Source organism: Triticum aestivum, chromosome 1B (genome assembly GCF_018294505.1).
Source record: "Triticum aestivum cultivar Chinese Spring chromosome 1B, IWGSC CS RefSeq v2.1, whole genome shotgun sequence".
In the NCBI taxonomy this organism is placed as follows: domain Eukaryota; kingdom Viridiplantae; phylum Streptophyta; class Magnoliopsida; order Poales; family Poaceae; genus Triticum; species Triticum aestivum.
The window spans coordinates 413,244,819-413,267,956 of NC_057795.1; the positions used below are offsets into that span (position 1 = coordinate 413,244,819).

Sequence of the window (23,138 nt, forward strand, 5' to 3'; positions counted from 1 at the left end):
GGCGACCCAACGGTGTAACTCTCAATAAAAAAACACCAATGTCGGTGTCAAAATCAGTGGATTTCGGGTAGGGGGTCCCGAGTTGTGGACCTTGGATCAATGGAGAACAAGGGACGAAGGACACGACAATGTTTACCCAGGTTCGGGCCCTCTCTATAGGTAAAACCCTACGTCCTCCTTGATTATATTGAAGTGTATAGGGTGATAACAGAGTTGATCTACCACGAGATCAGATGAACTAAACCCTAGGTGAGTAGGATGATGACGATTGTTCTAGCCTCTATGGACTAAACCCTTTGGTTTATATAGACACCAGGGGTGCTCGGGTTACATATGGTCGGTTACAACAAGGGAATAAGCATGTCGAATCTTCTATCTTGCCTTGGAGTACACACCAAGGCATCAAAGGTCTCATGTCCGGATACGACATCGCCTAATAGCTCGGCCTCCTAGTAGTTGTAGTGCGGCCCACCTGTCCGGCCTATGAGAGATAAGTCGGCGGTCCGAGGACCTCCTAATCCAGGACTCCCTCAATGGCTCCTCGGAAGATCTGGCGCCGCATAACCCGAGGGGGGTCGCGTGCGAGGGAGGGGGTACCACGGCGGCAATCGGCGGCGTTGTGTTCGCCGGAGACTAGGGCTCGAAAGGAGATGAGGAACCGCTCTAACCCAAATTCAAATGACCACGCATGATGACGTGTTGTTATAATTAAGGAAAACACTTGTTTTAAGCCAGATGATTCTCATCTTGCACAAACCTCCTCCTACGCGCGCCACACGTCCCGTGGAGGATCACCCACCGCCCCTTGTTCCCTTTCCTTATCTGCAGCGGGAGGCACGCAGGCCATTCATTCTCTTCCTTTTCGTGAACAAAAATCCCCTGCTTCTTTCTTTCTCTTGCTGGAACCCCGCCATGGATGCATTCTTGTTTTTGTTTAGCCACTCCTGTGATGCAACGCTCATCACGTAGCCCAATGGCTTCAATGCAGCACCCGCTGGTTGTACAAGCCAGAGGTGGAGCAATGCCACAGCACGCACCGGCGCTGCGCAACACTCGTTGGCGCTACCTGTTTGAAGCTAGGATGGTTGTTGCCGCAGTGCTACTATGCAACGTTTTTTGTTGGTGCAGCAGAGCTATGGTGCAACGTTCGCCAGCGCTGCAAGCCGGGTTGGGGAGCGAAGCCACAAGGCGCAACCGTGCTAAGGTGTTGCGCTCGTCGATGCTATCGGCCTGAAGCCAGAATGTTTTTTTTCCGCGGTGGTGCTATGCAACGCTCACGCCGGGCTGAGATGAAATGGAGCGTCACCGGAGTCGTTGAAGCTGCGATGGGGATGGAATGGACTTCGTCGGAGCTGTAATGGAGCACCACCTGAGCTACAATGAAGCTTCGCCGGAGCTGCAATGAAACTTTCGCCGGAGTTGCAATGAAGCTTGGCTTGGTGGCGAGCTCGGTGTTGCCATGGAGCAGCCCAGGTGGTTTCCGGTGCTGCGATGCAGCGGTCGCCGACGGCTCTAGGAGCTGTGTGCGCTCGTTGGCGTGGGTGTGACAACGCGTGCTTCAGTGCTGCAGTTGCTGGTTTTCTTTTTGCATCGTCGTTCATTGCGGAGGCCGGTGTCACAGCCGGTGGATGAAATATGAGAGAGGAGAAGGACGACGGGGGGCTGGGCTTGCTCTGATCGGACGGGCCACATGCGCCCGACGAACGGCCGGCCAGACGGATGATTTCTCTAGGAAATCATCCGGCTGATCTGTAGCAGCCTCCTATAATTAAGTGCAATGTTATGTAATTAAGTTAATTCAAAATTTTAGGACAACAATACCCTGAGCATAATTGGGCCAAAGTTAAATATTTTTTTTCAAAAGTACCCTTTAGCTTTAATAAGGCCTAGTTAGTCATCGTTACATCGCCCGTATAATACACGTACTCTGATGTATACAATGCACCGTATTTTTTCAAATAAAATACACGACCAGTCTAACCAGCTCCAGCTATTCCAGGCCAGACCACCCCAGGCCTTTCTAGGACAGCAACCAAACGGCTTCCAAGAAATTCCCAGCTCCGCTAAAGGACAGGCAGAAAAGGCACGGGCACACGAACCAAACAGTCCTCGCTCGTTGTGTTTTTCACCCCGAGAGGCATAGCACTTGCCAATATCGACATGGCATTCGGCCGGGACCACGACCGGGGAGAATTTTCTGGGGTGATAAAAAGCTGTGGGAAGTGACAGAGCGCCCAGAAGTTACCACCACACCCCACAGAAATCCATGTCGATGTGTAGCAGCACAAGGCAGAGATCCTTTGCGGCTCAGAGGAAGCAGCATCAGGTGCAAGAGGTCAGGCCGAAGGCTGGCACACATTCCCCTCTCCCTTTCTGCTTTCCTCCTCCTCTCCAGTGGAAAGGAAACCAGAAAACGATGCCCTCCTAGAACACACTCCAAGGATCCCCACCGAGATGTATATAGTCTCGTGGCAGTAATCCATTGGTTGCGACAGGAATTCCGCCGGCGGATAATCAGTTAGCATCATCCTGTCCTGCTCTGCTCTGCTGGTCTAGCTAGCTAGCCCGGTCCATGCAAATGCCGTTCTGCCCCAAGCTGTGGGATCGGAGCCCGGTCCCGCCGGCGAACGCCATCGCCGTCAATGGCACGGTGGTCGTCGCCAACACCTTCGGCCTCTCCGCGCCCGGCAAGTCCACCACCCTGCGCCTCTTCAGCGGCACCCAAATCGACCACGGTGAGTGCACTGTCAACTAGGACTAGTACAGCAGTGTGGAACTCATGGATTAACACTGTTGTTATGCGTGCAGAGACGGGGAAGGGGAAGCTGAGCCCGGAGGCCCCGCTGAGGGGCGGCAAGAAGAGCAAGCACGGGAAGACGAGCACGACGACGTACCACGTCACGTTCCTGGTGGACGCCGACTTCGGCACGCCGGGGGCCGTGTCCGTCAGGAACGGGAACCGCGCCGACCAGTTCTTCCTCCGCCACGTGCGGCTGGAGCTCGCCGAGGACCGGAGCATCCACTTCGAGTGCAACTCCTGGGTGTACCCTTACAAGAAGACCGCCTCCGACCGCCTCTTCTTCATCAACTCGGTCAGAGCAGAGGCCATTCGTTTGTGTTTGTTTGGTATATCCTGTCCTGAGTGAACTCGTGCATGAAGGTTTCTTTCTTTATCTCTTTCTTTTGTGGTGACCATTGCCAGAGCTACCTGCCTTCCAAGACACCGGAGGCGCTGGTGCTGCTGCGGGACGAGGAGCTGCGGAGCCTGCGAGGGGACGGCAAGGGGGAGCGCAAGGACTGGGAGCGCATCTACGACTACGACCGCTACAACGACCTCGGCAACCCCGACAACCCGGAGCACGTCCGCCCGGTCGTCGGCGGCACCCGGACGCACCCCTACCCGCGCCGCTGCCGGACAGGCCGTGCCATCAGCAACACCGGTACTGCTAGACTTGCTGCCATTTCCAGCCGATTTCATTCCTCCTGAATAACAAACCTTGCATCTCATGGCTGGTTGTTCTAATAATTGATTAACGATTGGTTGATTCGAAGACGGCGTGACGGAGACGCGCAAGCACATGATCAACCTGGACTTCTACATCCCGCCGGACGAGCGGTTCAGCCCGGGGAAGCTGGCGGAGGTGCTCAAGCTGGGGGTGCAGGCGGTGACGCACTTCGTGATCCCGGAGGCGAGGACGCTGATCCACGGCAACGACTTCAAGTCCATGGAGCAGCTGAGGAAGGACCTGTACAGCAGGCCCGTGCAGCCGGCGGTGGACGGCGAGGTCATGGAGAAGCTCAAGTCCTCCGTGCCGTCCCACAAGACCTACAAGCAGGTGGCCAAGGCCGTCAAGGAGGAGCACCCCGCCAAGTTCCCCATCCCGCAAGTCATCCAGCGTGAGTTTTCCCTCTCCGTTCTCCCGCCCAATTCATCATGCATCATGTTTCATCTTGGGATGATGATCGATCGATCCATGGTGCAGAGGATCCTGAGGCGTGGAGGAGCGACGAGGAGTTCGCAAGGGAAATGCTTGCAGGGCTCAACCCTGTTGCCATCAAGAGATTACAAGTGAGTAGTAGTTCATCTCATAGTCCTGAATTTTCTTGACTGAAAACTTGTACCGCGTGCATTGACATTGAGTGGCTTTCAAATGTTCCATTCTCAGACGTTTCCGCCGGTCAGCAGTGGCGGGAAGAAGAGCTCGATAACCGCCGAGCACATCAAGAGCCAGCTTGGAGATGTCACCATTGAAATGGTTAGCAAAACTGATCCCTGTTCTCCTTTTTTTGTACGTTTCTCTGCTTGGTATGTGTGATAAACATACAATATCCCTGTAAATGCAGGCAATGCATCAGAAGAGGCTGTACATCCTGGACCACCATGACTACCTGATGCCGTACCTGAGGCGCATAAACACGCTGGGCGTGTGCATCTACGCGTCACGCACGCTGTTGTTCCTCAAGGCCGACGGGACCCTCAAGCCGGTCGTGATCGAGCTGAGCCTGCCCAGCGACGGCGAGGGCGACACCGAGCTGAGCCGGGTCTTCCTCCCGGCGAGCCACGGCACCGAGGGGCATCTGTGGCAGCTCGCCAAGGCCCACGTCTCCGTCAACGACTCGGGGTACCATCAGCTCATCAGCCACTGGTGAGGACGAAAACTTCCATTCTAGTCGTAATCAGCAGCATCTGAACAGAGCTCCACACACTGACACGGGTGGCCAAATGAAGGTTGTTCACGCACGCGGCGGTGGAGCCGTTCATCATCGCGACCAGGAGGCAGCTGAGCGCCATGCACCCCATCCACAAGCTCCTGGAGCCGCACTTCAAGGACACGATGCAGATCAACACGCTGGCAAGGAGCATACTGCTCAACGCCGGCGGCATCCTGGAGAGGACCATGTACCCGGGGAAGTACGCCGTGGAGATGTCCTCCGCCATCTACGGGGACTGGAGGTTCACCGAGCAGTCCCTGCCAAATGATCTCCTCAAGCGGTACCCAGACCATTTCCTTCCATTTCTCTATAACTTTTTAGGACAACAAAATGACAATCTAACGAGCTGTAATTGCCATTCTTGTATCTGAAGGGGGGTGGCCTCCAGCTCCAATGAGCCCGGCGGCCTGACCCTGCACATCGAGGACTACCCGTACGCCGTCGACGGCCTCGAGGTGTGGCACGCCATCGACGGGTGGGTGCGCAGCTACTGCGCCCACTTCTACCACGGCGACAAGGAGGTGGACGGCGACGCGGAGCTGCAGGCGTGGTGGCACGACGTCCGCACCGTCGGCCACGGCGACCGGCAGGGCGACCAGGCGTGCTGGCTGGCGCTGGACACCGTCGACCACCTCGCCCAGACGCTGTCGACGCTCATCTGGATCGCCTCCGCGCTGCACGCGGCCGTAAACTTCGGGCAGTACGCCTACGCGGGGTTCCCGCCGAACCGGCCCACCCGGTGCCGCCGGTTCGTGCCGCTGCCGGGGTCGCCGGAGATGACGCAGCTGGAGGCCGACCCGGAGAAGTTCTTCCTGGAGATGGTGCCCGACAGGTTCACCGCCACGCTGGGGCTGGCGCTCATCGAGGTGCTGTCCAACCACACCTCCGACGAGGTCTACCTCGGGCAGCGCGCCACGTCCACGTGGACGGACGACGGCCAGCTGCTGCGCCTGCTGGATCGGTTCCGGGAGGACCTCCGGCGGGTGGAGAAGCGGGTGGAGGAGAGGAACAAGGACCAGCGGCTCAAGAACCGGAGGGGGCCGGCCAAGGTGCCGTACACGCTCTTGTTCCCGGATGTGGCCGGCCAGGAGAAGGGGCTCACGGGGAAAGGGATACCCAACAGCGTCTCCATATGATCGATCCACGTGTATATTTATCTCCATTCGGTTTTTGAGTGTTCTTTTATAGTTTGGGGGTGATGCGGATTTCTTTGTTGGTTTGAGTGTTGTGTAAAATGGTGATCGGCTTGAGATTTAAAAAAAATGGTGCCTTCTGTTTGGAAACAGCTCTCACAAAACGGTCATTTCCCTTGTCAAAGAACTGTTGGACTCCTATTACCGTAGCACGTCATGTATATATTTTTCGATAAAGACATTTTTATTAACTTAAGATGCGACATCATACGGATAAAAATATACTCCTTCCAAAAAAATAAGTGTCTCAACTTCAGTATTCCCACCGTAACCTAATATAAAAGTGTTTAGATTACTAAAATAGTGTTCTAAACGTTTTTATATTAGTTTATAAAAGGAGTACAACTTTACACTAAAGCTAGTACGAAGTTAAAACACTTATTTTATGACGAAAAGAGTGCTGATTAACACACCATCTTTATATAGATAACACCACATGTCGCGACCGTGACAGGTGATGCTACCACGTGCGCCATGTCGTCATGCCCCATACTATCAACCTCCTTCATGCCCTTCATTGACGATGCAGCGGCCCGTCTCCTGTCAGGTCCTAGCTCACCCTCACTAACAAGCCTTTAGGATTATGCACAAAGCAAATGTGAACTGAAATTCTAGAGGACCCAACATTACAACAACAACAACAAAATCTTTAGTCTCAAGCATGAGTTGGTTACCATGAACTGTTGCTTGGTTAGTCATACTATCGCTATATCCCCGAGGCCTTTCCACACTTGAATGGTTATACAATCAGGACCCATTACCTTGCATCCTTTCATTCTTTTTAAAGCCTCCTTAACCTCAGACTCCTGCATTCGCCGAACAAAACAACTACTGGTATAGAACTCGCATTCTCCACATTGAACAGTTTGTCGAAGTACTCCCGCCATCTATGCTTAATGTCCTCGTCCTTCACCAGGAGTTGGTCTGCTCCGTCCTTGATGCATTTGACTTGGCCAACATCCCTCGTCTTCCTCTCTCGGATCTTGGCCATTTTATAGATGTCCCTTTCGTCTTCCTTCGTGCCTAACCGTCGGTAGAGGTCCTCATACCTGACCTCTTGCTTCACTGATAGCTCGCTTTGCAGCCTTCTTCGTCATGTTATACTTCTCCATATTGTCTGCACTCCTATCCAGGTATAGGCGTCTGAAACAATTTTTCTTTCGTTAATCATCTTCTGGACATCATTATTCCACCACCAGGTATACTTAGCTTTGCTACTTCTTCCCTTGGACACTCCAAACTCCTCCAAGGCCACCTTATAAATGCAAGTCGCCATCTTCATCCACACATTGTCCGCATCCCCTCCTTTCTCACAAGGTTCCCCCTTAATGACCCTCCCGTTGAACGCCTGAGCTACCTCCCCCTTAAGCTTCCACCACATCGTTCTAGAGACTTTGGCACGCTTATCCCACTTGACACGAATCCGAAAGCGAAAATCAGCAACCACCAGCTTATGCCGAGGGACTCTCCAGGTATACCCCTCTGAAAGACATAAGGTTCCCAGCCAGCCCCTCAGACATGGAGTCAACCAAATGGTCCAATACTGAGTTGTCTCATGCCCTATAGGGCAACATGGTCTAACCCATTTTAATATTTGACTGCACAAGAACAAAAGGCATTTACACAACAAAATTATTTCAATTAGCATCATGATAGCCCGCCCAATGATAGATATCTGGTTCCAACAATGGGCATCTGTCTCGGTGAGAAGACAACTCCAAATGATGAACCTTAAACTGAATCCATGCAGCAAGAGAAAACAAAACACATATCACTACTAGTATCTTGATAGTCCAAATCTACCACTTTGTTGCCTTCTTTTCAACTGCTAACGCTGAAAATCGCAAGACATGCCCAATGTCAAATCACGCCAATAAGAATGAATATTGCATTAAAGATTTCAGTGTTTACAAGTAAATTCAGCATGAGCTACAGCTCCGACATAGCAATGTTCTCCATAAAAGAATTACTCGGATGTAGTCATAACAAGACACAGTAGAATAGTAACACGCTTGGATGCGCCATCAAAACTTTTCTTTCGTGATAAGGGGGGAGACCGGCGTGCTTCAGCATGTTCTGCATCAGCACTGGACTTTCCTCACTTGTATGTGGTGGGTAGATTCTTCTCTCCAGATCGACTGCGACCCGCTCTGAACGAGGGTGACATAGTCCCCTTCATTCATGTATTTCGCATCCTGTCAAAATGTCCAAGAAACCCATGATTGATCAGAAAGAAACTTGGTGACTTTGGGGAGCGAAACTTCATGACAAACCAGCATGTTTATACTATCGGAATGATGATAAAAGGTTGACTTTGTGAAGCACATGGACTTACCAGCAAGCTGGTAATTGCTCTTGAGAAAGTCTCTTCCGCGTCATCTGAGAACTCCATGAGAATAGGAACCACACCCTGATAGAGTGCCAGTCGTTGCTTCACTCGTACTCTGCAACAACAGTGCAATGACATCATCAATACTCCAGAGCATCTATTTCCCATTCTGATCATTTATTTGAGTGGACGCTAGGTATCACAGATCAATGCAAAACCCACTCCCATAGTAGATTTCACAAGAGGAAAGCACCATGGTTAAAAAGCACAAAAGAACATACTCATTAGTGAATGCATATATGGTGGACGAGGGACGGTAGTGGCTCAGAAGGACAGCCATGGAGCCCACACGTGTAAACACAATGATCGGTGTACGAAGGGTGTTCGCCATCATTGTAGCATGAGATCCAAACATTTTACTTAATTGGCTTTTGCAGAAGTCATCATTGAGCAGCGCCTACAAGAATAATCATGAGAAAACATGGGTTAAAACAAAAGGTATAAGATGGTTAGAGTCAAAGTAGTAAACATCAAATAGAGCAAAAGGGACCATATAATGGGTTGAAAGTGCAGCAACTGGAAAAAAGGGATCATACCTTTGGGCGTGCAACAAGACTGGGAGCTTTAGTTGGGTCGTACAGGCTGGATTCTGTTCTAAGTGCCACAGTGTGCATCACCTTCACTGCCTTCAATGGGTACCTAAACAAAGATGCACAGATGTAAGTCCAATGCAATGTTATAGACCAATGTAGATCTGCACCCTCTAGAAATGCTTCTGCGATTGCTTAACTGATACACATGATAACACAAATAAAATGGATTTAAAAGCTATGACAGGTTAAAACTTACTTCCCATGGGCAGTTTCACCAGATAGCATAATGGCATCAGCAGCCTCCCGAACAGCAATGGCTATATCAGAGACTTCAGCCCTTGTTGGAGTTGGATGATCTATCATGCTTTCTAACATATTTGTTGCAACAATTACTGGTTTCTGCATGCTTCGGCATGTTCTGATAATCTCCTCCTGTAAAGGTAAAATAGTTGCAGTTTAAATGCAACTGATGCTTGGTTGCATTTTAGGTATATTAAGAAAAAGTACAAAAGGATGAATTTTTTTATCCTCTAAGATTTATGTAGACATGCTCTGATAAATGCACTGGTTTTTTTAGTCTCACCTGTAGTAAAGGAACTTCCTCAATTGGAAGTTCAGCACCAAGATCTCCACGAGCCACCATTGCCTATGAACATTTCAAGAAGCTCAGTATTTAGCAGTAATAAATTAGTACACTAAGGTTGCAAATTATATTTTTTTCGTTATCACAAACATAAGACCTGTATGCAGCATATGCAGGATAAATCTAGACTTAAATAGACCAATAGAATTCATACAATATAAGAATGATGTGTTTGAAGTTTCAATGAACATGATCCACTACTCACTCATGCCAGCTATCTAAGGAAATGTACATGTGGGAAGAAGTTGCTACTTGTTTTACATGAATGAACTGATACATTCAGGGCCTTACCCCATCTGAAGCAGCAATGATGGATTGGAGGTTTGGGATTGAATCAGCACTCTCAATTTTTGGAATAACATGTATATCCGCATTAGCACCTGGGTATTAAAAGAGCAAAGAAAATATTGAGTAAGCTCCCAATATAGATATCCAGGACTTCCATAGATGATAGAGAACATTACTTTTCAGGTAAGCCTTGAGTTCATGAATAACTTTGGCATCCTTCACAAACGAAACAGCATAGAAATCAACACCATTTTCAACGCCAAACTTGATATCTTCCCAATCCTTCTCTGTTGGGGAAGAAGCATGTCATGTCAGGATTTTGTGCACAACTATGAGACAATTGAACATGTTAAGGAAGAAACCAATTAACCTGTTATAGATGGCAGAGTTGCGCTCTTTCCGCGCACATTAAGGTGGCGCCTTGATTTCAACTCCCCACCATCAACTACTACACACTTGACTGTGTCAGCTGTTTTCGACTTCACAGCAAGCGACATCATTCCTCCTGTTGACACAAACAATGCAATGAAGGATTAGTATCTCCAACATTCTGTATTGTTTACCTGCAAACAAGACAATTTGATTTTAAAGGACAGCCAAATAATCTGATAGAATGAAGAGTAAAACTCCCTCTGATTCCCAATATGACTAGTCTAAGACACGGCCACACTCTACAAAGTAACACATTGACCATAATTTTCTAAAAGAATATGTTGCTCCCTATGCCAATAATTATTTCTATATTGATGCTCAAAACTGCTAATATTATGAAATAGCGGGATTAGACTGCACAACAACATAGGTTTAACCAGGAACAGTTGTAGAGAAAATATGAGGGCATGCACTCGCTTTAAAGAGAATTTAATCATCGGCATGAAATTATTAGCTAAATGGTGACAGGCCAGTCCTCACCATCCACCAACAGTATGTCACCAGCTTCAACATCGCTTATGAAGTCATCATAATTCACACTGACAGTGTCTTCGGTGCTCACCCCTCTTTTAATCGTGAAATTGAACTCTTGACCTTCCGCGAGCATGATTGGCTCAGGAAGATCCCCACTTCGCACTTCCGGACCCTGCATCGCTGAACCTTAATCATCTTGCCGCATTTGACTACTGCATCTAATTTAATGAATTAAATCGTTACATACCTTTGTGTCCAGCATAATAGCAACAGTATTGCCATCAGTGTTCTGTGCGTTGTACTCCTTGACCAAATCAATCACTTTTTGGTGTGACTGGTGGTCACCATGGGACATATTCATACGCGCAACATTCATTCCAGTCTCTGCAAGCTTCCATATCATCTCACGAGTGTTGGTCGAGGGGCCTATGGTGCAGACTATCTTTGTCTTCCTCCGGGGAGTCGCATCCACTACTTGTGAGGTGGCGTCAGTACTGACATCATTATTGCTCTGCATGCAAACAAGATAAATCTGTCACTGAATGAACCACATGTTTCGAACAGCTAACTCTCTCATCGCGTTTAGGATATTGCAAAGCAAAAGTAGCCGGGAAACAAATGGGTTGTTAGCTAAACAATCCAGAAATTGCTCAAGAGCTGCCATAGAGGTTGAATTGCCTCGGAATCAGAAACCAAACATTTGGACTCCAATAATCATCAGCCAGCCATTTTCAAGTTCGGACTGCTTTTGTTGGTTTTTATTTGTTGTGGTAAGATCAGAGCAATATAAAGGAAGCTTGCAGTTCCCCGAATGCAATGTGGTAGAGATGAGCAGATCAAAAGGCCTATACGGGCGAGGCTACCGCAAGCTGGAATAGATCACGCGGGAGTCTCAAGCACTGCGCTCGGGATCAGACCATCGGTCACTAACGAAGTGCGCGGCAAGGACGACGCTATAAGCACAAACAAACAAACAAATCCCAGCAGGACAGGAAACGGCGAACCCAACCGCGGTGCTCGGGATCAAAATCGCCGAACACTGCAAGAGCGAACTCAGCCGCTGGCTCGAGCGGCCCGCATCGTACACCGAGAGCATGGAGCAGCACTAGGGAAGCAGGAAGCGCGCGCGCAGCAGGGACGGGGAGAGACAGCGGACGCTCACCAGAGCGGAGAGGGAGCCGTTGGTCCCGGCGACGGAGAGATCCGCCGCCACCTTCTCGGAGGCGGAGGTCCGCAGCACCCGCGCGGCGACCGCCCGCCTGGGCTGCGGGGGCGCCGGCACCGTCGCTGCCGGCCTGGCCACGCGCGCCGTCGCGGCGAACCCGCGCACCATCTCCGCCGCCGCGGCCATTGTTTGGAGGACGCCCCGCGGTTCGCGCTAGAGACGGGAATAGGGAGGAGCTGCTGGTCGTGGAGGAGGGAGGGAGAGGCCGCGGGCGACGCGAGGGTTAATGTTGGTTGGGAGGAGCTGCGAGGGGAGCACCGCCCATTCCCTCCGTGGGCCGGGCCTTTATACGCCGACTGGTGGTGGTGGGGGGCCGGAGGCCCCGGAGCCAGGTGCGCGCAGCGGCGCGGTCCATACGATGCGCCTCCGCTCCTCGTCGCCTCGGTTCCAACGCCCAAGAGAACCGGAGACTCGCGTGCGTGCCTGGCTGCCTGCCTGGCACGAGCCAGTTTCGTGCGGGACCCGCTGGGGGCAGCGAAATGGTGGACTGGTTGTTTCCAAGCGTCTATTTTGTACACGTACACGCTACATTGCACACAAGTCAAGTCAAGTGCACCCCACACGTGGTTATTTTTTCCTCGCTGATTTTATTGCTCGTCAGGAAACAGGGTTACAGTCAGCGGTGCCGCCACCGGCCCGACCAAAACAAAGCTAGCTCATGGGGCGAGGATAAATTCCTGTATCTCACAAGCTGGATGAGCTGAACGTTGGATCTGAACCATTAATGCATGAAGCTGTGGCTCATGAGCCCAACACTCAACTATGTGATCTTCCGATTACAGTTGAGTTGCAAGCGCAATAATACCGTCAACGCACGGCTATCACACACGAGTGTGCCGACTGGCCGGTGCACTCAGAACGGCCGCGTGCACGGAGAGGAATATGCCACGCGAGACGGATCCTGTTTGGGGGGATGGGCAGTTGGGGACTTCGCGGGCCGCGCGGAGACGGCAATGTGTCGGACAATGCAGACAAGAACAAACTGGCTGGAACGAATTTTCTCCAAAAGAAAACAAGGACAAGTTGGCTGGAGCTCGTCGCGCCTGCCCTGCGTGCGGAGCTAGGCTATGCGAGTAAACGTTCCCGTTGAGGCGATGTGGACGGAGAAAACGATGACAAAGATCCATCTCCCTTTCGTGCCTCCATCACTGCCGTGTGTGGCGCAGCTAGCGAGCTATATCTCGCTACTTTTGTTCAAACAAAAATGGGAAGCAGGATATATCTCAACCTCTCGAGTCCAGGCGTATGGCTCCCCGAGTTTCGGCGTGAGATCTGAACTGCCTGCCCAAGTCGGCAGGGTGCCTCTCACGCCTAGAGAACACGCACGGCAATTTTTCTCCTCCCAGTAATTTGCAAGCGCAATATCATTCTGCGCCACCACAATTTACTGTATCGTGTTAACCTTCCATAGCTATGGGAGATACTACAGGACAAGTATAAACATCAGTGCACACGCCGTTTGTTCGTCGGTTCATCGATTTGGCCTTATGGCAGATGAATCCCAGGGCCGACAAGACCAATAAATAAACCCTGCCTAGTAAGGAAAACACCGTTCGGCTCGTGCTGATTATTCTGATGTACACAAGGTAGACTGCTTTTGTTTTTGTTTTCGCGGTCACAAGAGAACACACTTCACAACCAGGGTGATGCTTCCTAAGGGACAACAGAAAAAGGAGCGGGGAACAACACTTGCCACCGATCGTTACAGGTTTCGACCCCGAGGTACAAGAGAGGTCTCATGTCAGCTCCATGGACTTCAAGGAGAACGCAAACCGGTCTGCTGACGTGATTAAGAGTCGACTCCGAACGGAAGGACTGCGGCCGCCACTGCCCTCCCCTCTTCGTTCAGAATATTATAGGTCGAAGCCGCATTCCTCTGCCAAACAACTATGGGCCATTATGCACTTGCAGAGCCAACAGTTTGCACCACAGTATCAAAGTTTGTGTTTCGAATTGAGATTTTCGACATAGACGGTATGTTGTACATGGAGGGGGGGAATGCGTTACCGAATCGATGGCCTCCAGTTTCATCCCAGTTGACCGAATGAACTTGCGCAGCTCAGGACTGACTGGCTGGACGTATTTCCCGCAACCAAGAATCAGAATCTCTGGAGAAACACAGTATATTGGATGTTAATAACCAAGTAACGCTAATTTGGTTCAGAAATACGAACAACATAACTGCCCACCCCTGGGCCCTGAGGAAATATTGTTAATTTTTAACAATGAACTTGGATAAACTACTAGAGCAACATATTGAACCACAACGCGGAAGTAAAAAAACAAACCACAATATCTTGAACGCGTAAACAATGTTCATTTTTACTAAACATGAAATGGCCACCCTTGGGAACCATGCTCATCTGACACGATAAAATTATGATAAGAAAATGCCATGTAGAACTGTAGGGTACTGGCCAAGATACCTGGGATTGGGTGCACAATTTTGAAGATTGATAAACTGCATTATTGAAGGAATATAAGTTGTCAGTAAATAACAAACAAACAGGAATAGATTCAACAGCGCTACTGCAAACAAATGGTATCACATGGCCTAATAGAGTCATTGCTCAAGACATATATACGGCAGATAGTATATTACTGTGCAAGCCTTTACCTTTCAGCAGTTATATCCGCAAATGTTTTGGGTGTCCAGGTCAGTATCTTGTTTTCTACTATCAGCAAGCTCCCTTCATACTTTACATTGTTAATCTTGAATCCAGTGTCATCGTAACTGCAGAGTATTTCAGTCATCTGATCAAATACACAAGTTCCACGGAACTAAATGAGATAGTAGAATGACATTTTCTTCAGAACTACTCACAACTGAAAGCATAACAAGAGAAATCTAAGCCCCAAGTCATGGCAAATTCAAGTGTGTCCCAAATCACTATTTTTGACAATTTTGGTTACTCTTGCCAATTGTATATAAGCGAGACTGAGATGATGATTCTCAGGGAAGGAACCAAAGTTAGCAAACTAAAGGGGAATGTTAAAAAAATCCACTATATGTTGTCCTATCCACCCCTCATGACAGTAGAGCAAAGTGATTGTCATAAGAGAAAGTGAGAAACCGATGCACCTCTCCCAGCTTTATATTGAATCTAAGAACAAGATCAGTACAAGGCTAAGTCATACTATGCAGTTTAACAAGGAAAACAGGTACAATAAAACAACCGTGTGACAGCCTTACGCATCAGAAGATTAAAATAATGGTTCCCAAAACAAGACATGTAAATAACTCTGAGGTTTTGAATGCCCAAACCACTAGATGTTTTTCATGCATAGCGGCTTCCAGCTACCACGGCAATTCTGTTTGTTTTCCTTATCATTCAACCTGCCCCCAACACCGCCAGGATAAGAACTAAGAAACCACTTTTACGCCTAGCTAATTTCCTTTTGGCTTTCTAAATAATAGGCTAGTGGTCTTCCTAAAACCAATATAATCTGAGAGGCAAAAATGACAGTTCGCAGCCTAAAAAAAGTCGCTCAAACATGTTGTGTTCCCCTTCATTCAGCAAAAAAGGGGATTGATTCACTTTTGTTGAAGTTACTTGTCAATCCTCAGAAATTATTCATAGCAGTACATGAGTACAGCATCATTTTCAGATTCCTAGCAACTAAAGGGAAAAAAAGGGAAAAATGGCAGCTGCATCCCTTTACTTGCAAGCAATAATATGAGTTAACCATCCTATATGAAGATGACCACTTCTAATCAAAACCTCTTCAATCTCACTCCATCTGCTAGAAAATGTCATTGAAATTCGTGATATGAATTATCAACGTATGTATCTAAAGCATTCGTCTGGTTTAATCCTACAAACAACTAGGATTAGTAGGTAGAACAAGAGTATCTACAGGCTACAGCACTCTCCTGTGGGCAGTATCTGGTTTTAAGAGAAGAACATCAGTTTGTAACCAAACTTCCGGGCACTAATCAACCACAGGACCCTTCAGATAATTTTGTAAGTAATTAAACTTCCAGATACTGACCGATTTGAGTGATATGTTGTAACCTGTTATTTTGGGAAGAGAGTACATTGATTAATCTACCACTACCAGGATGATTCTTCGAGCATACATCAAACATTGAGCTTAAAACACAACCATGGTCAATCTCATTCCACAATTTTACATATTTACGGATATATTTTGAAGAAGGCAATCTTGCTATCGCACAGCAAAAGCTGAAAACAATTGAAATGGAACTGGGAGGATGTAAAGAGAGGTTACGTTTGGAAGCGGAGCTGGTCTTCGGGGACGTTGTCGATGAGGTTGATCTGGTCGTAGAGCGAGAAGGTCCTCCTGATCAAGCCAAATCCACGTCCCAGTCAAATCAAATCAGCACGCATCATCCACCAGCATCCCCTACGAAGGAGAGAAGGGGGGAAGCCGATGCGTACCTGAGAGACGGGAGGTGCCTGAGCCTGGGAGCATTGGAGTTGGAGATGGAATCGCTCCGCAGCGACCTCACCAGCGTCGCCAGCGCCTTTTGTCCCCGCGCCGCCGCCATGTCCTCCTCCTCTTCCTCGCCGCCGGTCGGTGGGGGCGCGTCGTGTTCAAGGGGAGTCGGGAGTTTTGCACCCACCACCTCTGAAAATGTTTCGAGTTACGAATGGCTCCTTACATGGACAGCCCACGTGGCCCATGTTGCAGTTGGCTGGGCTGGGCCTCGAATTATTCCGAGGCTGCGGTGTGCGGCGGCGACGACGACGACCAGGAGATGGCTGCGGTGGCGGGCGGCGGCGGAGGAGCGAAGGCGACGGTGGCGGAGCAGATAGGGCAGGCGGTGCAGTCCACCTCCAACCTTCTCCAGCTCATGGAGCAGTCCTCCCCTGCCCAGGTCCACCTCCCCCTCTCTTCCTCTCGTCCTTGTCTGTTTCAACTGGCTGCGAGCTCAATTTGTCAAATCTGGGGAATTTTGGCAGGAAGTAGGTGCTGATTCATGCAGAATGTTTATTCAGGTGCCCCCAAGGGTGTGAATCTTGTGATAGATGTGGTAGTTCCTCCTTGCAATTAGGTTTTGAATAGATTTTCACGCCATTATTATTGCTTGCTAGTTAATCTGTTGCATCTTATAAATTTATAATCTACTGTATAATATATTGGGTCAATACCGCATTGAACATTTTATGGACATTTATGATTTATATCAAGTATTGAGAGCTTTGATTGGCATTGAGAAAGTTGCAAAAGTACTGCTCTGGAGTGTTCAGATGCAGCATGGTATTACAGTTCTAGATTATTTGTGTGCTTTCATTCTTGTCCAGACCTCGTGGAGCTTAACCAGTCAGAATGCTAGTGGAAGTCACCCTGATTGCGACAATGTTCTGTCCCCAAAAATATCGAAGTTACAAGCCTACAATTACAAAATATGCTAGTTCACTGAATTCAGGAGTTTCAATATAATTTTGACTATGGGGTCTGTGTCCAGAATAAATATTTTGTGCCATTGTGCTAACACAGGGTCCTTTTTGTCACAGGTCCACTTGGCTAAACTCCCTAAGAATCTCTTGGCGAAAGCATCTCTTACAAAGAACACAGAGCAAGTAAAATGTCATTTTGCATGGATGTGAAATTATATCCCTGAATGTAGCTATTGACATGTGTATCCTGTCATATTCTAGGTGCTACAACAACTACCTAATGTAATTTCTTCCTTGGATGCTTTTATGGATAGTAGTTTGCAAAGGTGACTTTCCCAACTTCATGTCATTTACACAGTCATCTTGCTAATAATATTCTAAAGCAGTTGTAGCTTTTCCAAAGAGCTTCTTTAACCATAATTTATTCTCTACATATTTCTACCACATGGTTGAAGGTACTTTTCCTCTTTGTCACCTGTGGTAACATCATTTTTTAAACTATGCAGCGCATCTCAAATTAAGACTGTCACACAACTCTTGTCAAACATGGAGAGCACCCAGCTCAAATCTATTTTGCCTGCCTCTCGATTACAGAAAGATCAAAAGAATACTGAGCCTGGAGAACTCAGGGTTGACTGATGTGTTCACTGTGGCTTATGCAAAAAGGTAGTTTAGTTTTTCTTCTTTGGGCCACCTCTTATTCCTGTTTGTTTGGTGCATAAATGCATTGATTTTTGTTAACAAATTATCTCCAATTGAACTAATCTTTGCTAGCGTTTATTTAAAAATTCAGCGTGATTGGAAGCAAACTAAAAACTAGCTTTGGGTTGTTCATGAAAGTTGCTTGGTCAATCATCACTTCGTCACTACATTTGACATGTTTCAGTGATGACTAAAACTCAGAATTTCTACCCCCTCCGATCCATATTAATTGTCGCTGATTTAGTCAATTTGATTAAATCAGCGACAATTAATATGGATCGGAGGAAGTAGTTCATTCAGTTGGCCTACCATGATCACTTACCGAAAAAGGGTTTCCCCCCGCTTTATAAATAAAGCAACTTCCACCAATCACACGGTAACTGCTGGGGCGCACAGCACATCAAGCCCAAAAGAGAAAGAAGAAGAACAAAATGCCAACAACGGCAACTCGGCAAAGCTAAGATGATCCGCCTCCGCTGCGCCCTCCGGATTCGTCCCACCACACACCAAGGCTCCGAATCGCCGCGTAACCAAGCAGCACCTCCAAAAAGGGGTGCGACGTCGACGACGCTGCTGCCCGGACATGTCCTACGGTTTCCCCCGGCACGCGGAGAGGAGTGGAGGATGGGTAACACCTACGCCCCTCAGGAAGGAAAGGCGACGCCCGCAGGCGACACCGCGTCGGCGCCGAAAGAACCGGCAGGGATTTCTCCCGCATCCCAACCACCACTATCCGTCCGATCCGGAGCCAACCAGCCAGCCAACCACCAACCAGCATACGCCACCACGGTCTTGAAGTCATCCATGCCGCCTCATTGAGACCGCCATCACGAGGCCTAGAGGATGGAGAGAGGAGCGCCAGAAATCGGGAGGGGGAGCACCGGAGCCGCGCCGGAGGGAACCACCTCCACCACCATTGTGCGGGAGGCCTGTGCCTCCAGCACCGTCGCGGGTGCCGACCGGACGTGGCCGCAGTGGCACACCAGGCCACCCCAGGCCCGGCCAGGCCCATCTCGGGCCCGCAAAGCCGCTGCCGCCCCGCTGCAGCAAGCCGGCGACAGTGCCGCCCCCACCCAGCCTTCCTACGCCCGAACTGCACCTCCAGGGGGCTCCGCCGTCGATGAGAAGCCGCCGGCCCGCCGCGGCCCAGATGAGCCCGAAGGGGCCCAGATCTGGGCCGAGCAGGCGCCGCCACCCCCCACCACCGCGAGCTCCGCCGCCAACGGCAGCGCCGCCGCGCAGCCAGCCTCCCACGCCTGCGCCAGGTTGCCCCGCCGCCGCGCCGGACCGCCGCCGCCTGAGCACACCACCAGGAAACGCGCCGCCCCGCGCAGGTCGCCTCCGGGAGGGAAAAAGCAGGGGCCGCCGCCACCGGCGCCGCCCGGGGCAAGCCCGGCACCGCACGCCGGCGGCGGCGGGGGGGAAGGTGGCGGGGGAAGGCCTCTGGAGAAGGGGGACGGAAGCGCGGCCGGCCGCCCGCGGGGAGGCGGCGCGGTCGCGAGAGAGGAAAAAAGAATATAAGATCAAGAGCTTTCTGGAACTTGCTTTCCACCATGATCACTTTAAATTGCATATTGTTATATTGGATGTGAACCATCTATTTCTTTACTGTGCTAGGCAGTAGGCACAACGTCATGCCTGAAATTGTGTCTGAGAATCATTTGGGGTTAATGCTAACTGCAAAATGTGGAACTAGTAAAGATCTCAGGATTTACTTGTTTGCTCCCCATGTTTGCCCTACCAAAAAAGTGGTTAGCCAATATTTTGGTTGAGGTTTTGCATGCCCGTGAGTTGCCCAAAATTGGCTAGAAAAATGAACTAGAGTTGCGAAAGAGCATTGGCATGCCAAAAAGTTGGCAGTCATCCAAACAAGGACCAATGTTTTGGCCATGACCGAAAATTCGGTAGGGTAGACATTGGTGGCAATTCGAACATACCCTTAAATCTGCACAAAAAATGAACTCATTTTTCTTTTGCAAACTTTTTCTTGTTGGACCTTTGTATCTCTGTTTCTTTCAAACGGAGGGATTGCTTCATCTAAACAAACTGGTTCATTTTTTTGTATTCCATAGCAGATCTTGGCATCTCACCAAAGCCTAGGCTCAGCTGACTTCTGCTGGAGAACAAGGTAGTAACTGAAGAATTGTAGTTGGCAAGACTCAGGTGGCGGGTGGCGCTGGAATGTGCAAAGGGCCCTGCTGTAGAACTGTGAAACCATTATCTATGTGCACTGTGATTTGGAGGCTCGAGGCAACGGACCTGCTGTCACTATCATAATGCTTACTGCAAATTCTGTTGATTGGCTTCAGTGCTAATTAAGAAACATTAGTGTTGCCCCCTTTTCATTTAAATGTAAAGGAGGATACGATGACATCTGATATTGCCAATGCAGGTACGTGTGTAACGCCAATCTCCAATGCCTAATGCAATTTAGTTCTTCAGTTAGGCCTCCTTCGGTTCATAGGATAGGAATATCATAGGAATAGGAAAACCATAGGAAATGAGATGGCATGTATCTCAATTTATATAGACAAATAGATGTCACTTGATTCATAGGATAGGAAATTTTCCATTGGTTTAGCCTCATTTTTTTTTCATTTTTTTGAGAATATTTTTTTTTCTTTGAAATGTGAAGCATTGGTTCCTATCCTACATAAGAATAGGAATCCATTCACAAAAATCAAAGGGATCCAAAGAAAAATTTCCTACACAATTCCTATCATTTAGAATTCCTCAAAATTTCTCTAAACCAAAGGAGGCCTCAACAGTGGACAGTTTAGGTAATTTGACAAAATTTGATGGGGAAAACCAGTTTGTGCAAATAAAGTTAAGTTAGGTTGATGACTAAATTCAGCCATTTTTATTTTTTTAATCATGAACATGCTCTTGCGTGCTTACCATTTTATAGTCCTTGAATGACATCGACGATGTATGTCAGACAGGTGCGTGACTTGCCTATGAGATCTTACATTGTATGATGCGCTCTAAAAGGTATTTTATATATATATATATATATATATATATATATATATATATATATATATATATATATATATATATATATATATATATATATATATGCACTATTGTCGGTTATGATCCAGCCCAAGTTCAGAGACAAACCAAACGAAATTCATCATTTCTATTCAAAGGAATAAACCATGCCAGACACATTCAACTAGACCGGTAGATGGTCAGATCTCACTGGCCATGTAGTATTGGATGCTAGTCGAATAGTATGCACTTGACGGGATCTGAGGTCGACGTTGGGAGACCGGAATCGGGCACATATAGTATGTCACGTTGAACATACCCAACCATGAGACGGAGCGACAGGTCATTAGTTAATCTTTAATACAATGTTTTGTGTCTTAGACCTGAGATCGCCGCATGGACTTGGGATGGTGACGGCTGCTTAGGACCGATCAAAGGCTACTTTGTAACATGGTAGTTATAAAGGTTGGTTTTCGACTTGTCTAGATCCATGCCGTGAGACATGGTCAAGCAAGAAGGGATTCATCACACGCTTAAGGGAAGAGACCGACGAGGTCAGATGTGATCCAACCTGTACTTGGATCTGGACCAAATGGAATTTGGCTTATAGAGTCTTAGTGGGTCTCAAGTGTTGAACCCACGACAAACTACCGACTTTGGGTTTAGGTGACACGTGATCTTAGAAAGTTGCATCGACTAGGGTTTGCACGTGTTGCATCTAGCCACATTCACTTAGCTCGGTTGTGCGATCGGACCTAGAAGTCTGCTTCAACGGCCTTTTAGAGGTGGTACATTTGTGTTGCTTCAGTGAACTTGTCTGAGGGATCAAACTCCTGAGTTAATTGAGGGAGACCGGTGACGAGGAGGAGAGGACTCCTAAGTCATGCTACTCTGAATATTCTTACGCTGCGAGGACTGCACGTCTAGTGGCAATCCCGTGATCTATCTCCTAAGCATGCTCATCGGTTAATCTATGTGGTAGGAAACTTGTAATACACTCCGTGTAGCCTAATATCTACTACACAACTTGTTCTTGTAGATTCGTGTTGGGCCTTCAAGCACAGATGTTTGTAGGGCAGTAGCAAATTTCTCTCAAGTGGATGACCTAAGGTTTGCCAATATGTGGGAGGCGTAGGATAAACATGGTCTCTCTTAAACAACCTTGCAACCAAATAATAAAGTATCTCTTGTGTCCCCAACACACCAAATACAATAGTAATTGTATAGGTGCACTAGTTCGGCGAAGAGATGGTGATACAAGTGTAATAAAATGATAGTAGATATTGATTTTTGTAATAGTAACAATAAAAAACAGTAAGGTAGCAAGTAACAAAAGTGAGCACAAACGGTATTGCAATGCTTGAAAACAAGACCTAGGGTTCAAACTTTCACTAGTGCAATCTCTCAACAATGCTATAATTGAATCACATAACCATCCCTCAAGTGCAACCAAGAACCACTCAAAAGTTCTTATCTAACGGAGAATATAAGAAGAAATTGTTTGTAGGGTACGAAACCACTTCAAAGTTATTCTTTTTGAACGATCTATCCAAGAGTTTATACTAAAATAACACCAAGTTATCTTTTCCGATCGATCTATCCAAGAGTTCGTACCAAAATAACACCATATGATACTCATCAACCAACTCTAATGTCACCTATACTCCAATGTCACCACAAGTATCCACGAGTTAATTATACAATACGCATCAAACAATTTCAGATTTATAATACTCAATCCAACACAAAGAACCTCAAAGAGTTCCCCAAGATTTCTATCAGAGGAAGTAGGACGAAAACGTGCATCAACCCCTATGTTTAGATTACCCCAATGTCACCTCGGGAATCCGTGAGTTGAGTGCCAAAACATATATCAAGTGAATCGGTATGATACCCCATTGTCACCACGGGTATTCATAGCATGACATAGATCAAGTGATCTCAAATTCATAAAAGTATTCAATCTGATAAAACGAAATCTCAAAGGGAAAATTCAATTCATCACAACAAGATAGAGAGGGAGAAACACCTTATGATCCAACTATATCAACAAAGCTTGTGATACATCAAGATCGCGCCAAATCAAGAACAGGGAGAGGGATATATATATATATATATATATATATATATATATATATATATATATATATATATATATATATATATATATAGGGATTGACTATTTG

At 47.9% G+C, this 23,138-nt stretch overlaps 4 protein-coding genes across 8 annotated transcripts; 2 read left to right on the forward strand and 2 right to left on the reverse strand.

Annotated features, from left to right (window-relative positions):
* The first annotated feature begins 2,188 nt into the window (after positions 1-2,188).
* LOC123127914 (linoleate 9S-lipoxygenase 6) lies at positions 2,189-5,996 on the forward strand. Its single transcript, XM_044547776.1, has 9 exons — positions 2,189-2,735; positions 2,809-3,092; positions 3,203-3,440; positions 3,553-3,897; positions 3,984-4,069; positions 4,167-4,256; positions 4,345-4,646; positions 4,730-4,993; positions 5,087-5,996. The coding sequence occupies exons 1-9, from the start codon at positions 2,573-2,575 to the stop codon at positions 5,847-5,849; spliced, it is 2,535 nt and encodes an 844-aa protein (XP_044403711.1). The 5' UTR covers positions 2,189-2,572; the 3' UTR covers positions 5,850-5,996.
* A 1,768-nt stretch (positions 5,997-7,764) lies between these two features.
* On the reverse strand, positions 7,765-12,144 carry LOC123127923 (pyruvate kinase isozyme G, chloroplastic). Its single transcript, XM_044547786.1, has 12 exons — positions 11,828-12,144; positions 10,913-11,176; positions 10,672-10,837; positions 10,130-10,264; positions 9,936-10,046; positions 9,763-9,851; positions 9,412-9,474; positions 9,085-9,260; positions 8,832-8,934; positions 8,517-8,692; positions 8,242-8,350; positions 7,765-8,101 (listed from the first exon to the last, which is right to left on the reverse strand). Exons 1-12 carry the CDS (start codon positions 12,014-12,016, stop codon positions 7,988-7,990), a joined length of 1,695 nt encoding a protein of 564 aa, XP_044403721.1. The 5' UTR covers positions 12,017-12,144; the 3' UTR covers positions 7,765-7,987.
* Positions 12,145-13,428: 1,284 nt separating this feature from the next.
* On the reverse strand, positions 13,429-16,535 carry LOC123127931 (NADH dehydrogenase [ubiquinone] 1 alpha subcomplex assembly factor 3). Of its 3 annotated transcripts, none has more exons than XM_044547805.1 (6): positions 16,294-16,535; positions 16,124-16,195; positions 14,508-14,624; positions 14,317-14,351; positions 13,898-13,998; positions 13,429-13,766 (listed from the first exon to the last, which is right to left on the reverse strand). In XM_044547805.1, exons 1-6 carry the CDS (start codon positions 16,401-16,403, stop codon positions 13,680-13,682), a joined length of 522 nt encoding a protein of 173 aa, XP_044403740.1. In that variant the 5' UTR covers positions 16,404-16,535; the 3' UTR covers positions 13,429-13,679. The 3 variants fall into 3 exon arrangements, with proteins under 3 accessions (XP_044403740.1, XP_044403749.1, XP_044403732.1); XM_044547814.1 differs by having other exon boundaries at positions 13,429-13,777; XM_044547797.1 differs by having other exon boundaries at positions 13,429-13,777; positions 13,876-13,998.
* On the forward strand, positions 16,492-20,399 carry LOC123127947 (tobamovirus multiplication protein 2B). Of its 3 annotated transcripts, none has more exons than XM_044547826.1 (6): positions 16,506-16,733; positions 16,819-16,854; positions 17,374-17,439; positions 17,518-17,582; positions 17,763-17,922; positions 20,031-20,399. In XM_044547826.1, the coding sequence occupies exons 1-5, from the start codon at positions 16,506-16,508 to the stop codon at positions 17,893-17,895; spliced, it is 528 nt and encodes a 175-aa protein (XP_044403761.1). In that variant the 3' UTR covers positions 17,896-17,922; positions 20,031-20,399. The 3 variants fall into 3 exon arrangements, with proteins under 3 accessions (XP_044403774.1, XP_044403761.1, XP_044403766.1); XM_044547831.1 differs by having other exon boundaries at positions 20,034-20,399; XM_044547839.1 differs by lacking the exon at positions 16,819-16,854 and having other exon boundaries at positions 16,492-16,733; positions 20,034-20,399.
* Positions 20,400-23,138: the final 2,739 nt, after the last annotated feature.

Coding starts and splice junctions, on each gene's coding strand:
- LOC123127947 (XM_044547826.1), top strand. CDS start 16,506: ATGGCTCCTTACATGGACAGCCCACGTGGCCCATGTTGCAGTTGGCTG. Junction 16,734..16,818: donor AGCAGTCCTCCCCTGCCCAG/GTCCACCTCCCC, acceptor GAATTTTGGCAG/GAAGTAGGTGCTGATTCATG. Junction 17,583..17,762: donor ATGGATAGTAGTTTGCAAAG/GTGACTTTCCCA, acceptor TAAACTATGCAG/CGCATCTCAAATTAAGACTG.
- LOC123127931 (XM_044547797.1), bottom strand. CDS start 16,403: ATGGCGGCGGCGCGGGGACAAAAGGCGCTGGCGACGCTGGTGAGGTCG. Junction 14,352..14,507: donor GCGGATATAACTGCTGAAAG/GTAAAGGCTTGC, acceptor TCAATAATGCAG/TTTATCAATCTTCAAAATTG. Junction 13,778..13,875: donor AACGCATTCCCCCCCTCCAT/GTACAACATACC, acceptor AATGGCCCATAG/TTGTTTGGCAGAGGAATGCG.
- LOC123127914 (XM_044547776.1), top strand. CDS start 2,573: ATGCAAATGCCGTTCTGCCCCAAGCTGTGGGATCGGAGCCCGGTCCCG. Junction 2,736..2,808: donor CGGCACCCAAATCGACCACG/GTGAGTGCACTG, acceptor TTATGCGTGCAG/AGACGGGGAAGGGGAAGCTG. Junction 4,994..5,086: donor CCAAATGATCTCCTCAAGCG/GTACCCAGACCA, acceptor TTGTATCTGAAG/GGGGGTGGCCTCCAGCTCCA.
- LOC123127923 (XM_044547786.1), bottom strand. CDS start 12,016: ATGGCCGCGGCGGCGGAGATGGTGCGCGGGTTCGCCGCGACGGCGCGC. Junction 9,261..9,411: donor AGGAAGTTCCTTTACTACAG/GTGAGACTAAAA, acceptor TTACCTTTACAG/GAGGAGATTATCAGAACATG. Junction 8,102..8,241: donor GAGCAATTACCAGCTTGCTG/GTAAGTCCATGT, acceptor ACATTTTGACAG/GATGCGAAATACATGAATGA.